The following is a 14,775-nucleotide window of genomic DNA, read 5'->3' as shown; positions in this document are numbered from 1 at the left end:
GGGGCCTCCTGGGCTCCCTGTGTGCCCCAGCGCAGGAAAGTGGCTCCCTATCACTGCTGTCCCTGGGACAAGGGGTTGAGGAAGGGCGCAAGGCCCACCTCTGCACCAGGCAGGCCTCCTGGATTTGCTGACCAGCCCTGGGCTAGTTGTGCACTGAGCTCACTGGGCTGTCCCCTCTGCACCGCCATTTCCTCCTTTGTTAAATAGGAATAATAACAGTACGTGCCTCTAGGATTACGTGAGTCATTCATGCAGGGACCGAGAATCAGGCTTGGCATATTGTAACCACTCAGTGAATGGTTAGCGGTTATGATTGGACCATAAGATGCTTCTGTTTCAACTCTATGGGCATTTTTTAGGTCCTACTGTATGCTCAACACTAAGACTTCAATGCGGAACAAGACCAGAACAAACAACCTGAGTGACAGCAGGATCAGCCAAGGCTTTTACCTGTTGGAGAAACTCACAGTCCCCTGGATGGGACCCTGCTTGAGCCAAGGATGCCCCCTCCATGGTCCATGTCCAGGTGCAGCCCACTGCCCACAGTAGGTGGACCTGGCACGCACAAGCAGATTAATAAAGGCTTGGGGACGAAAAGGGCTTTGAGTGAAATATTTTGGGGGGGATGAAAAGAAAGGAGATTGGGCTAAGGCAGACAAACAGGCTGGGCAAACAGACCTTCCCTTGGAGGTGCTGGGGAGCCCTCAGCGGGAGGAGGGACCCCAGAGGTGGGGAGGAGACAGCCGGGGGGTACAGAGAAGGCTCCCTGAGCCATGGCCTGGGCCGCGGTCCTGAAGGGGAGCCCAGCCTCCTCCAGCCTCTTCTCCTTGTAACCTGGTGGTGATGGTGGTGGTGGTCGTGGGGTCTGCCTGGGTAGGGGAAAAGGGAAGAAAGCAGAGGGGAAGAAGGAACCCCTGTCCGCTGTCTGCTTGTGTCCCCCAAGGAAAAGTCAGAACGGGGCCAGAGAGAGATAAATGGCGGGGCCTGCGGAGCCCCTGGGGAGGCGGAGGTGGACGGGTGTCCAGGCTAAGCACGCGTCCGCGACGGGCCCGGGGAGGCTCCGCAGGGGACAGGCGTTCCCGGGGTGGAGGCGACCCTCGTGGTCCCCGAAGTCCCGCCTCGGCTGCTCGCGGTCGCGCCTCGGATGGCGCCTCGGAGAAATGGGGTGGTCCCGGCCGTCGGCAGCGGGGAGGGCCGGGGGCGCCGAAGGGGTTAAGGCACCTGGGCCGCCGCCGCCCCAGCCGGCCCCTCCTCCCGCCGCCGGGAAGAGGAAAGTCGCGGCGGGGGCGCGGCCCGGCCTCCGCCCCCGTCCGCCCGCCCGCCCGCCCGCCGGCCGTCCAGAGCCGCGGCCCCAGAGCTGCGAGCCGCGCGCCCCGCTCCGCCGCCGGCCCGGGCCGCCATGTCTCTGTGGTGAGTGGGGGGCCGGGGGGCCGGGGCCGGGACGGAGATGCGCCGGCGTGCGGGGCCGGCCTCAGTTTCCCGGGCCGGACGGCCGGGGGGCCGGGGCCGGGACGGAGATGCGCCGGCGTGCGGGGCCGGCCTCAGTTTCCCGGGCCGGACGGGCTCGCGCGGCGGCGGCAGGGGATGCCCGGCCGTGCGCGGTGCGCGGCGGGCTGGGCTCGCTCTCCGGCCCCGGCCCCGCCGCCCCGGATTCCGCCCCAGGACCGCGGCGGTGGGGACTGAGGTCTCGCCGGTGCCGCGTCCCAACTCCATTCCGGCCGGGCTCTCAGACCCCGGCGGCCTCCTGCGCGGGGCGACCCTCTCGCCTCCCCCGGGGCTCTCCTTCCTCGGAGCGCAGGCCTCCGCCCGCCCGGCCCCTCTCCCCCTGCCGGGCTTTTCTCTTGCAAATGGAGTGGGCGGGCGCAGGTGGAGTGCGCCTGCGGCCCCGCGGGCCTCGCCCAGCCCCCGGGGGGCACCCCCGACCTTCCCGGGCCTGGCCTCCCAAACTGGGGCTTGGTACTTCTCTGGACCCCGCAGGGCTGGAGGGCTGGATCCAGGGTACTCAGCTCCCCTCCCTGGGAGAGTCGGGCCTTGGGTCACACCCCCAGCCCGCACCTGAGGTGACCCTGTCTTCCTCCAGCCCCATGCCCAGGAAACCTTGGGACCCCTTAGAAAAAATGTCACTCTGGGGCTTAGCCGTCTTTCACCTTGGGTGCCTGGACCTGCCACCCGCCAGGCTGAGGCCACCCCAGGGCTCTCCCTGGGCTCCCTGTCTCCCTGCCACCCTGCTCCTGCTGGCCTGGAGGTCAGGGCCATCTCCCTGCTAGCCAGCCCTCGGCCCTCAAAGGCCACTCTGCTGACCTGCCTTTTCCTGGGAGCTCTCAGTCACCTGTCTTCACAGGGGAAGCTGCAGCCCCCAGAGGGTGAGCTGAGGGGAGCTGTCCTGCCAGAGGAGGAGGGCTGGACCAGCAGTGCTCTGAGCAAAGAGCTCTTATTTCTGCTTCTGAAATGGGTGTGAGGTGGGTACCTGGGCCAGGAGGCTCCCTCAGAGCTGGGGCTCCGAATGTGTCCCTTCCCCAAGGCAGTGGAGCTGGGACCTGATGCCTCTGTCTGCGATGTTAAGCGGGGGGAGAGTGTTAAGGTAGTGGTGAGGGGCAGTGGTCATCTGGCAGGTACCCACTCCATCCATAGGCCTCTGTCAACCATAGCGCAGCTTGCTGGGTCACATGGACGGGAAGGGAGGGAAGAGGACAGGCTCAGGTCTGAACTCCTGTTGCTCCCCAAGGTGGTGTTGCTGGCTGCAGAGAGGGCCCTGCCTCTGCCCCTCCCAGACCCTGGCTCAGTCACCTAATGATAATGCTGCCTGCAGTTACTGGGGTTATACAGGGAAATGAAAGCCAGTAGGGTGCCAGGGGTGGGGAGCAGGGCAGAGATGTCCGCCAGAGGTCCTCTGGGTGAGGTGACTGGTGCCCACTGCCTGCTTGGTGCTTTATATAGCACTCCAGTCCTGTGCTTTAGCCTCACTCGGGGGAAGAAACCTCAGCTTGGGGAGATCGAGACCCAGTCTAAGTCATTCAGCATGTAAGTGGCAGGGCCTGATTCCACAGTGCTCCTTGAGGAGGGGGTCAGGGTGGGAGGGGAAGCAGGACCCCTCTCTGGGCACTAAGGGGCTCTGGGACTTGAATCTGTGCCCCAGGTGCACTTGCCCATCTGGGACCAGCCAGCCTCCGTAGGAGGGCAGCTAGGAGAGTCCTGGGCTCATCCTTTCATCTGTACTGTTTCCCCCTCTCCTCCCATAGGAAGAAAACCATCTACAGGAGTGTGTGCCTGGCCCTGGCCCTGCTCGTGGCCGTGACCGTGTTCCAGCGCAGTCTGACCCCCAGTCAGTTTCTGCAGGAGCCCCCGCCTCCCACCCCGGAGCCACAGAAGGCCAGCGGACAGTTGCTGAACTCCAACAGCTTCTGGAAGAATGAGAAGATTGTGGCCACCCCCACTCCCACGGCCTCTCGGGGTCCCCAGGCCTGGGACGTGACCACCACTAACTGCTCAGCCAACATCAACTTGACCCACCAGCCCTGGTTCCAGGTCATGGAGCCGCAATTCCGGCAGTTTCTCCTGTATCGCCACTGCCGATACTTCCCCATGCTGCTGAACCACCCAGAGAAGTGCAGGGACGATGTCTACCTGCTGGTGGTTGTCAAGTCAGTCATCACACAGCACGACCGCCGAGAGGCCATCCGCCAGACCTGGGGCCGTGAGCAGGAGTCAGCAGGCACTGGCCGGGGCGCCGTGCGCACGCTGTTCCTGCTGGGCACGGCCTCCAAGCAGGAGGAGCGGACCCACTACCAGCAGCTGCTGGCCTACGAGGACCGCCTCTACGGCGACATCCTGCAGTGGGACTTTCTCGACACCTTCTTCAACTTGACCCTCAAGGAGATCCACTTCCTCAAGTGGCTTGACATCTACTGCCCCAACGTGCCCTTCATCTTCAAAGGCGACGATGACGTCTTCGTCAACCCCACCAACCTGCTCGAATTTCTGGCTGACCGGCAGCCACAGGAAAACCTGTTCGTGGGCGATGTCCTGCAGCACGCTCGGCCCATCCGCAGGAAGGACAACAAATACTACATCCCCGGGGCCCTGTACAGCAAGGCCAGCTACCCGCCCTATGCAGGTGGAGGTGGCTTCCTCATGGCCGGCGGCCTGGCCCGGCGCCTGCACCACGCCTGTGACGCCATAGAGCTCTACCCCATCGACGATGTCTTCCTGGGTATGTGCCTGGAGGTGCTGGGCGTGCAGCCCACGGCCCACGAGGGCTTCAAGACTTTCGGCATCTCTCGGAACCGCAACAGCCGCATGAACAAGGAGCCGTGCTTTTTCCGCTCCATGCTCGTCGTGCACAAGCTGATGCCCCCCGAGCTGCTGGCCATGTGGGAGCTGGTGCACAGCAACCTCACCTGCTCCCGCAAGCTCCAGGTACTCTGACACCAGCCGGGCCACCAGGACAGGCCAGGGCATGTCACGCACTTTTGAGTCCCCAGGGTATCAGGGCTGAAGCCGCAGTGCCCAGGCATAGCCTTTGGTCCCTGTGGGGAGGTGGAGGGGTTCGGGCCTACGTGCCACTGGGTGTGGTAGGGTACAGGTAGCCAAAGGGAGACCTCCCTGTGCAGATAATTTCCAGAAAGCGAGGCCCAGGAACGATTGGAGCTGCCAGTCTGGAGGTCCCCCGAGGAGTGAGGACATAGGCCCTGGCAGCCGTCCTGACCTGGGTCTGTTGCCTGGCTCCCTCTGACCCAGTGTGAGGCCCTGGTGGCCTCTGAAGGAACCCTGTGCTCAGGTACCCAGGCTAGGCCCGTCCCCAGGGGTCTGGGGCTGCCCTTGTCTTCACAGGGAAGAATCTTCCTCTGAGAAATGCCTCAGTCTCCCCAGGGACCAAGCAGCCCTTTCAGGAGAAGCTCAACCCTGTGCTGGCTCACAGGTGTCCCCTGCAGTCCATGTCCCCGAGTCTCGAGGGCACCTCAGCAGGCTCTCTGCTCCTGGGGGCTGTGCTCCTAGCTGCATCCTCTAAGGTCTGGAAGCGCACCAGCCACTCTAACTACCTCAGCGCTCCTCAGAACCTCCACATGGGTCACCCACCCCACCCCGACACAAGGCGAAAGAACGGCGCCCCTGGCCCCCGACATCCCAGTGCTATCTGACCCCAGCCCGAGCCAGGGTCCCTCCTGCAGCCCTACCGACGCCTGGCTCCCTGGCTGGACAACAGCCAGTTTGGCCCTGGAAGTGGACATTCCTCTATTACTGTGAAGTTTTATTTATGAAGAATTTAGAGGGAGAAGGCTCCAGGCCTCAGGAGGTGACGGTGTTCTCCCGGCCCGCCCCTTCCTCTCCCTCACTCCAGCTGCCCCCAGCACCCAGGCCCCTGACAGCCCTCTCCAAGCCTGCCCTGCCCGCTTCTCCAGGGTCTGACAGACCAGCCTTTGCCCCTGTGAAGGGATGGATTGGAGCTCATGGGTGGGTGCAGAAGGATGCCACCCCCTACCTCAGGCTGGAGTCACCTGGTAAGGATAGAGGGATCGACTATTTTGTCAATAAAATGGGACTGGTTTTTTTTCTGGTGTGAAGCTTCCTGTTGCCAGCTCCGTCAAAGGCCCTGCCTGGGGCCCAGGTTGCCAGAGGTTTCTGAAGACACAGCTTGTTCCTTGTTCTTGGCTGGTGGGTGCAAAAGGACTGAAGTCCCTTGAAGGGACTGAGAGGGAGGTGAGTGCTAGGATTACAGTGGGGACAGGGGTATGGCAAGAGAGACCTGTGAGCTAACAGGGCATCTGGCTGGTGCCTGTGTCGTGGTGAACTGCTGAGCTCTGGCTCAAGCATGGGCTGATGCCTTCCCACCCCTGCCAAGGCCAGAGTTGGCCACAAGGCTAATACTTCAGTGGGTGGGATTCGGTGGGGTGCTGCAGAGTTTGGTGGGCTTCCTGACTTCCCTTACAGTCAATTTGGAAGCATTGAAAACAGGCTCCCTGGGGTTGGGGGTTACTGTCCTGTGCCAGGGCCCTTGGCCTGAGCTGTTTACCTCCGGCGGGGGGTGGGCAGCTACCCCAGGATGAGAATCACTGGGGCGGCAGCGAGCAAGCCAGCAGGTTCCTGCATGCACCCAGCTCAGGGGCATCCCAAAGGTGGGTCAGGTGCGTGCCCATCCTGGGCCCAGCTGCCTGGTCCAAGCCCTGGGGAAGAAAGAGGGGACGATGCTGCTGCTATTTCCCCCAGCACGGTCTTCTCACAGTTTCCTCTTAGTCGACATAATTTGCAGAGCTCAGTACAAAATGAAAATACAGGACCCTGGTTCTAAAAAGGTATTAAGAATTTTAAGATTACAATAGCAGAGCATGAAACCAAGTTCAGGGCATTTCTGAGGGGCCCTGTTTGTTCATCACTCACCCATAGAAGCCAGGCCCTGCCATGGACTACAGACAACAGAGGGGTCTGGGGCCACTGTTTCCCCAGAGCTCACAGTCCAGTGATGAAAGGGACAGCCAAGGGACACCCAGGCAGAGGGAACAGCTTATACAGAGGTCTGGAGGGAGGGAGGTGAGTGCATTCTGAGCTGAGAGTAGGGAAGGGAGGGCTGTTCTCAGGCCTTCTGGGTTCAGGAGGGTGCTTGGACCTGATCCTAAGAGCAGAGGGTCCAGGGACAAGGAGCAAGGGTGCTGGGTGTGTGCAATCTGAGGGCACAAAGAGACCAGTGGTTTTTAGGCCCCTGCAGCCTTCCTTGGGCTCACTCCACCTGGCTCCAGCTGGGCCCAGTGGATACAAAGGTCATTCTGGAAGATTCAGGCATTTACAATCTTGCTTCCTGGTAATGATGTAACAATTATCATGTATGGAACACTTTTGATATGCCTGGCACTGTGGTAAGCACTTAATATGTATAACCGGTGTAACTCAGGGTGCAGATATGGTTACATTTTAATTTTTTTCATTGATTGCTCAAATCCTCCATGTACTCTTATTGGCAGAAAAATCCGAGGTTACCTTCTTGGACCCCACCCACTCTCAAACTGACCAAGAACCTCAGGGGTTTTTCCCTACTCCAAAGGGTGTTTTCTAGAACTGTGGTCCCCAACCCACAGGCCGCTGCCTGTTAGGGACTGCAGAGCTCCGCCCCTCCCCCCCCCCCACCTGCTGTGGAAAAATTGTCTTCCATGAAACCAGAACCTGTTGCCAAAAAGTTTGGGGACCGCTGCCCTAGAAAGTCTGAGCAGTCATCTCCAGCTGTTCCCTCTCTCTCCACACAGTGGCGCTGTTGAACACGAGGCCTGCACAGGCCTGTGGTTTCTTAGGCGCTACCTTTGCTGCACAGGCTACAGTGGAGCCCATGCTTCAGAAAGTTATCCTTCTCTCCGTCACTCTCACAAGCTCGGTGATCTGTCCCCAAAGAGCAGCAACATGCTAGGGGTGCTGGGTCCTGTGGGTCCCAGTCAGCTACACAGTCTGCCAGTGAACCCACAAACTCACTCAGGTTCTCCCTGTCCTACTGAAGCAATTTTCCCGGCCTTTCCAGACAGATAATTGTAGTTAGTCCCCAACCTGATTTGGGGGAGTAGTTTGGGAGGGATGGGTCTTAACTCTTTCCTCTTCAAAGGCCCTGACTTTGCAAAATGGTTGGCCTTCTCCCCTGCAACCAGCTCTGCATTCCAAGGGGCCTTGAAAAGGGGCAGTCTTTGTCAGGCTTAGAAAAGTCCTGTTCCACGCTTCCCTCGGGCAATAGGTGCCTCCTTGGCCGCATTTACATAACTAAAGGAGACCACTCAAAGAATTCTACTCTTCTCAAAGAAAGCCTGTTCTTAGGTGACTTGCTCTGTACACCTAAACTGAGAAGGAGCTGGGGGAAGCCTCTGGAATCCTGTTATACACGAAGTGCAAAGAAAGAAATGGAGACCCCCAAGAGAAGGATCCCACAGCTATTGTGTGAGGGGCACGATTTGAACTCTGTGCTCTGTGCTCCTAACTCCCACACCTTAATGTTTCCTGAGAGCTTCCAGCCTCCCTTTTTCCTTATAGTATCTTAGTAGTAAATATGTGTTTGTTATTTTTGTCCAAAAGTCCAGGGAATGGGAAAATGTTATGTTCCATGAGTGACTGAAATTTTGGTGTTTTGGGGGGAGCCCAGCATTATTAGCACTGTAAGAAGTAGATTTTCCCAAATAGTTGTTTAAACTATTGTGAAGAAAACCTTTTCTGTTCCAGTGAAACACTATGCATTGTCTAAAGCAGGGGTTCCCAACCTATGGTGAGTTGTATAATTATTTCATTATATATTATAATGTAATAATAACAGAAATAAAGTGCATAATAAATGTAATGCGCTTGAATCATCCTGAAGCCATGCCCCCTGTTCCCCCCACGCCCACCCCGTCCGTGGAAAATTGTCTTCCATGAAAACGGTCCCAGGAGCCAAAAAGGCTGGGGACCACTGGTCCAAAGCACAGCCTGGAGTTGTCTGCTTCCAGCGGGTTCTTCGTCCTTGAGCTATTTTGCACCTCTTTTTAAGCTGCAGGTTCTGAGTGCTCTGCAAACTGTCTGGTCAGGTGGAGCTTCCATTGACTCCCCCTCCCCTTGGAAAAACCAGTTGCCTCCATTTGTAATTCAATTCCTTCACTCCATATAAATTTGTGCTTTTTGATATCTCCTTTGAACCGGTTACAGTATCTGCCTCGCCCCTCCTGTGAGTAAAATAACTCTTAACATATGCTCAGTTTTACATCTGTATGCGAGTCGTGAATTTACTTTTTCTGAAAATTATCTTTTATCAATTGCATTTATATTAAACGAGCACAGATGCGTTACGAAGTAGAATACAACTTCTGCACATATTTCTAATACAAAACTTAAATCTTGGAATAAATTTTACACTCAATTATAGGCCAAACCATAGAGCCCAATCCTTCCTGGGAGGGTTCAGCGACCTTGCCCGTCTGAGAAGCCCCCACCCCAGAGAACTTTGAGAAAATATTTGGTCCAGGCCCCTACCTAAGCGGCTGAATTCAAAACAGTAGGGGTGGGGGGGAGCCGAGGTGTTTTTCCAGCTCTCCAGGTGACTCGGGCGAGCACCCCGGCTGGGAGCTACCGGCGGGGCAGGGATTTGCTGGCCCTGCATGCAGCAGTTGACCTAGCACAAGTCACCTAGCCCTTTGTTTTCCCTGGGGCTTCTGAATCCAGCAGGAATGCCCGGAATTCCTGCTCCCGTCCCAGGCTGGGCAGCCCCGCGCGCCCGGCCGGGCTCGGGCCGCCCCCAGCGGCTCGTCGTCGCGGGGCAGATAGGAGCTGCCGGGTGGCGCCGGCGGCCGAGGGACGGCCCAGCGCGGAACTGGCCTCGGGCTATGCTGGGGACAGTCGCGCTCGGCCGTGGAGGGCTGGCGGTGAGCCCGGCGTGCGTGTTGGTGGTGGCATCCGCAGATCCCGGGGGCCTGCGGAGGAGCGGCGGTCGCCGCGCGGCGGGGTGCGCGCCCCGTAGGAGCATCTCCCGGCGGGACCTGCCGGCGGGGACCCGGCAGGCGTGGGGGCGCGGGGCGTGGCAGACCCCTCGGACCCGCGCGAAGGCCGCGGGCGGGGCAGGGCCCGCGGGCAGCAAAGGAGGGCAGGCGGGAGGGCGGGAGGAGTCCCTGGCCTGTGCAATCCCAAGAGAGGGCAGGGAGCGCCCCCAACTGACCACCTGGGACATTGTGACACTGGGGGTGGGGTGAGGAGGGAGGATACGCACTGGTCATGCGAAATCTGGAACGTGCAGTGCTTGTGCCCGAAGGCGCCCGTTTTGTGTGCCTCGATCCAGGAACGCTGCACACCAAACTGTTAACAGGAATTGTTCCTCGGTAGTGAGATTCCCGGGGTTTCCTGTTCTTTTCTTTCGGCTTGTCTGTGGAAGGAAGACTTCCTACCACGAGCATCTGTCGCTGAGTGAGTCCTGACGTTTAGAAGATAGAAGTGTGCCAACATCTGGACACACGCAGCAGCCTTGGAGGGAGTGAGGGGGCTTTTGGTGCTGGCCAGGGTCCCTCAGGAGCCTGGATCAGGGACGGAGGAATGGTCGTGTTCCACTGGCCAAGGAGGTGGGTGCCGCCCTTCAGGTTGACAGAAATCACTGAGGCCGCCCATCCTCCCAGGCCTGGTCAGGTCAGAACCACGGCCTTGGATACCAGGAAACAGTGTGATGTTGTTAAGTGTTGCAATCCCATCTCATAGACAAATAACACTAATGCATTTTTATAAAAGCTAATATAAAAAGCCAACATTGGTTAGGATGTTTGGTTTCCAGTGACATAAAATTCAGTTCAAGCCAGTTGAAACCTTCAAGGGGATTTGCTTGCTCACAGGAGTGATAGTTAGGGAATGCCTGCCCCCGGGGATGGTCACACTCAGTGGCTAATCCAAGGCAGAAACTTAAAGCAGCCACCCACTAACCTGGGCGGCCTGGCTGGGAAAAGAAGGCTGAGAATGCTCTCGGGCAGCCTGGCCGCAAAAGCTGCGCGTTAACCACCACACGGAACACCTGTGTAGGGTCTGGAGGACTTTGGGGCGGGTCTGGACACAGCTGCCCGTCCACCATAGCTGCCCGCAATCAGTAAAAGCAGCTGCTGGTTGGAAGGGCAGACTCCGATCAGGTGGGTGAGCTCATGCAGGCTTAGTCGGACGTTTCTTTCTAGATTTTGTTTTATGTACTTTGGAGCCATGTTGTCTCACACTTAAAAAATAGAGGGTGGCTGATAAAATGGACCTTCTCTAATGAGGACTTGTGAGCCATCGTGCATCACAGTAAACCCAGCATCCTCCCAAGATGTCCTGCTTCCCAAAAACTATGCACATGATGCATGGTCACTCCTGCAATTCGCTTACGTATATGGCACAGTTGGCCTTAAAATAGAGAGAGGATCTGGGTGGGTCTGATCTAGTCCCATGAGCCCTTAAAAGCAGAGAGCTTTCTCCAGCTGGTGGCAGAAGGAGACATCGGAGAGACCCGAAGCAGAATTCCACATGCCATTGCTGACCTGAAGATGGAGGGGCCAAGTGACAAGGAATGGAAGCTGAGACCAGCTCCTGCTGGCAGCCAGCCAGGAAATGGCAACTTCAGACCTACAACCACCAAGAACTGGATTCAGCCAGTAGCAGAAGTGAGCTTGGAAGAGGACCCCAAGTTCCAGAGGAGGATGCAGCCAACATGTTGATTTCGTCTGGCATGGAGAACCCAGCCATGCTACAGTGGCCTTCTGACCCACAGAAATGTGGCAAAATAAATGGATGTCGTGTAAAAAAGAAAGAACCAAAACGCCCAGCAAAAATGTTAACAGTACAAAGAGATATTGCCAGAAACACAAATGCAGTGAGAGTCTTTAACATACTATTTAATATTTAATCAGTCTAGAAGAGTTTTAGCTCACAAAAATCAAAGACACCAAAGACCCAGCAAATATTACCATGAGTAAGATTCAATCAAAGATCTTTATCAAACTCTGTACCACACATATCTTTTTGTAAATGAAACATTTACTGCCTGCATGTATTAGAAAGATAGAAAACATCAAGTATCCTCCCAGGCAGAAATTAGACAGGCCAAACTCTATGTCCATGATGCATGATAAACCAGAAATTACCCACAAAAGTAAACCAAACAAGAACAATGTCAACAATCCTAGACTCTTCTTTCTTTCTCTCTCTCTCTTTCTTTCTTTCTTTCAAGACAGAGTCTTGCTCTATCACCCCGGGTGGAGTGCAGTGGTGTCATCACAGCTCACTGTAACCTCAGACTCCAGGGCTCAAGCAATCCTCCTGCTTCAGCCTCCTGAGTAGCTGGGACTATAGGCATGTGGCACCACGCTCAGCTAATTTTTTCTATTTTTGGTAGAAATGGGGTCTTGCTCTTGCTTAGGCTGGTCTTGAACTCCTGAGCTCAAGCAATCCTCCCGCCTCGGCCTCCCAGAGAGTGCTAGGATTACAGGTGTGAGCCACCGTGCCAGCCTCTCTAATTCATTTTATGAAGTTAATATAACCCTGACCTCAAACCCAGCAAAGAAAGCATAGCTAAATCACCCTGATTCCGCAAACTGCACACAGCCAGAACCCTCCTTGTCTCCTGGTCTCGTAGCTTCCAGGAACTTGGTGTCCCATTTGTCCCTAAATCGTATTGATCAATAGTCCTCCCTGTCAAGAGCAGAGTCAGCCTTCTCTTTTCAGAATGATCTCTGGGACCTCCAGGGGCTTGTCTCCTGGGGGATTCTCACCATGGCTAGATTTTACTCACCACCTTCTCATCGCTGTCGTTGACTTTGCACACAGATCACTGCCGCTGAGTGCCCCCGACCCTTTGGGACCACCTGGGTTCCCCCTGAGTAGCCCATGGGCATTGCTGACCAGCTGTGGACCAGAAGGCCCCCTTGGGGCCCCTGTGGCTTGCAGGGCTGTCTCTGCATCAGGCCTCTGCTGGGCCTTGGGGGCAGAGAGCAGACCAGGTAGAGCTCATCCTTCCCTGGTGGCCATTGCAGCCGTCCCCTGCCCCACCGGCCCTTGCCCCAGCTCTCTCACCAGCCTCTGTACCCGCGCCCAGCTGAGATGCATCTCCCCCTTCTCGTGTGCTGTTCTCTCAGAGGGGCGGAGTTGGGGGCGGATTCCACAGGAGGGTTGCTTGGGTCTCTGGGGGAATATGGTTCTTTCAGTTTTACCACAAAACTTTCTTCTACGCAGGTTGCAGCCACTGGTACCTGACAGAAACCCAACTCCAAACTAGCTCAAGAAAAAAAGAACTTTTATAACTGAAATCCCTAAGGCTTCAGGCAGGGCTGGGTCTAGGTGCTTAAATGATTGTTCTTTGTCTGTTAGGTCTTTTCTCTGAGTTGACTCTATTCTCCACCGGGCTTTCTCCAGGTGAGGGGAAAGGCAGCTTAGACTTACGTTGTCTTTACAACTCACAATCCCAAAAGGAAAAAAAAAAAAAGAAATGTCTTTTTGATATCTCTGGCAAAAAAATTCAAAGGAGGGCTCCAATTTGACAGGGTTGGGTCACGTGCACAAGCCGGAACCAGTGTCCAGGGCAAGGGGAATGGAGTCCTCTAATCGGTACCGCCAGGGGCAGGCTTAGTCCTACTTGTCCCACTGGCTGGGGCAGGGTTCCAGTGGGAGGGGAAGAGAGGGAAAGCTGCTCCAGGGAGGACGGGAGGAGATGCAGCCACAGAAGCCCAGGCTGAGACGGGGAGGGGACCCTCCCACGGTATTCGGGGTCTGATGCTTCCCAGCCTTCGGCCCCCATGAGCCTGCAGCCTCCCCCAACCCCTTCCTCACAAGAAGGTTATTTTTCTCTTGACCTTTCTTGCAATGTGGCTTCTATTCCCTGCCCACCAAACCCACAAGAAAGTTCATTTGTGGCTGAAACCCAATTTTAAATAGAGTTCACATCATTTTGCACGAGCTTTCAGGTCTGTGCAAATCTGCAGATGGAGCTTGAACCCCAGATTTGGAATGAAGGAAAGGGGAACCCAGGGAAGAAAAAAAGGAAGAGTAGTTTCTATTTTCTTTGTACATGGAGGAGGCCTGCTTTCCCACCCCAAAGCCTGGGTTAGTTATCTATTGCTGCATAACAGGTTATCTCCAAACTAAAGAGTTTAAAACAATAGTAAGCAGTTATCCCACAATTTGTATGAGTCAGGACTTTGGGAGCAGATTATTGGGGCCCACTAGATGCAAAAATGAAATATTAGAGAATCCAATTTAGTAGCACATCAAAAATATAGTTCAGCCCAGGCACGGTGGCTCACACCTGTAATCCTAGCACTCTGGGAGACTGAGGTGGGAGGAGGATCATTTGAGGTCAGGAGTTCAATACCAGCCTGAGCAAGAGCCAGACCCCATCTCTACTAAAAACAAAAAAATTAGCTGGGCATGGTAGCGCAGTACGGTTCATCTTACAGCATAATGTTTAGAGGCAAAAAGAAAAACGAAAAAAGAATATATTAAAAAAAGAAAAAAATACAGTTCCATGTGCAAAGGATTTAAATGGACATTTCTCCAAAGAAGATAGACAAATGGCCACTAAGCAGATGAAAAGATGCTTAACGTTGCTAGTCACTGGGGACATGCAAATCAGAACGATAATGAGATACCACTTCACGTGCATTAGGATGTAGATGTTTTTGGTTTGTAATTCCAGGAAAAACAGCTGTAAAATAATTTTATGAGACAAGTAAATTTGAATATTGATTGGATATTTAATGATATTGAAAATGACTGATTTTTAGGTGCCAAAATGGTACAGCGATTGTGTTTCTTTTTAAAAAAGTTTTATCTTTTAGAGATACGTTTTGAGGTAAGCACAAGTGAAACGATAGGATGTATACGGTTTGCGTCAAAATAATGAGGAAAATGAGTGAGGTATAGAAGGAACAAGAATGGCTGTATGTTCTTAACAACTTAAATACTGTATAAGAATATAAGTGGGTTTTTATGCTATTCTGAATCTTTGGAAATTTCTGTAATGAATGCTTTTTTAAAAAGTGGAAAATAGCAAGTATCGGCAAGGATGTGGAGACACTGGAACGCTCGTGCCTTGCTGGTATGAATGAAACGGTGGAAAAGCCGCTGTGGAGAACAGCTTGGCAGTTCCTCAGAAAGTTAAACGTAGGATGATCACTTAATTCAGCAGTTCCACTGTTGCATACGTGCCCAAAAGAATTGAAAGCAGAAACTCAAACAGGTATCTGCACATTCATGAAAACGCAAAGTGATGCACAGTGACAGAAAGCAAAACAGTGCGGACCGCGGGAGCAAGCAGGGAAGCAGAGAAGGAAAGGATCGTGA

At 55.2% G+C, this 14,775-nt stretch overlaps 1 protein-coding gene across 2 annotated transcripts; it reads left to right on the top strand.

The window, feature by feature from the left end:
• The first annotated feature begins 1,209 nt into the window (after positions 1-1,209).
• On the top strand, positions 1,210-8,088 carry B3GNT7 (UDP-GlcNAc:betaGal beta-1,3-N-acetylglucosaminyltransferase 7). Of its 2 annotated transcripts, XM_012652211.1 has the most exons (3): positions 1,360-1,410; positions 2,342-2,459; positions 3,240-8,088. In XM_012652211.1, exons 2-3 carry the CDS (start codon positions 2,449-2,451, stop codon positions 4,423-4,425), a joined length of 1,197 nt encoding a protein of 398 aa, XP_012507665.1. In that variant the 5' UTR covers positions 1,360-1,410; positions 2,342-2,448; the 3' UTR covers positions 4,426-8,088. The 2 variants fall into 2 exon arrangements, with proteins under 2 accessions (XP_012507663.1, XP_012507665.1); XM_012652209.1 differs by lacking the exon at positions 2,342-2,459 and having other exon boundaries at positions 1,210-1,410.
• Positions 8,089-14,775: the final 6,687 nt, after the last annotated feature.

Source organism: Propithecus coquereli, unplaced genomic scaffold (assembly GCF_000956105.1).
Source record: "Propithecus coquereli isolate 6110/MARCELLA unplaced genomic scaffold, Pcoq_1.0 Scaffold383, whole genome shotgun sequence".
Lineage (NCBI taxonomy): Eukaryota > Metazoa > Chordata > Mammalia > Primates > Indriidae > Propithecus > Propithecus coquereli.
The sequence above is the reverse complement of the archived record's forward strand: the minus strand, read 5'-3'. Positions and strand labels throughout refer to the sequence as shown.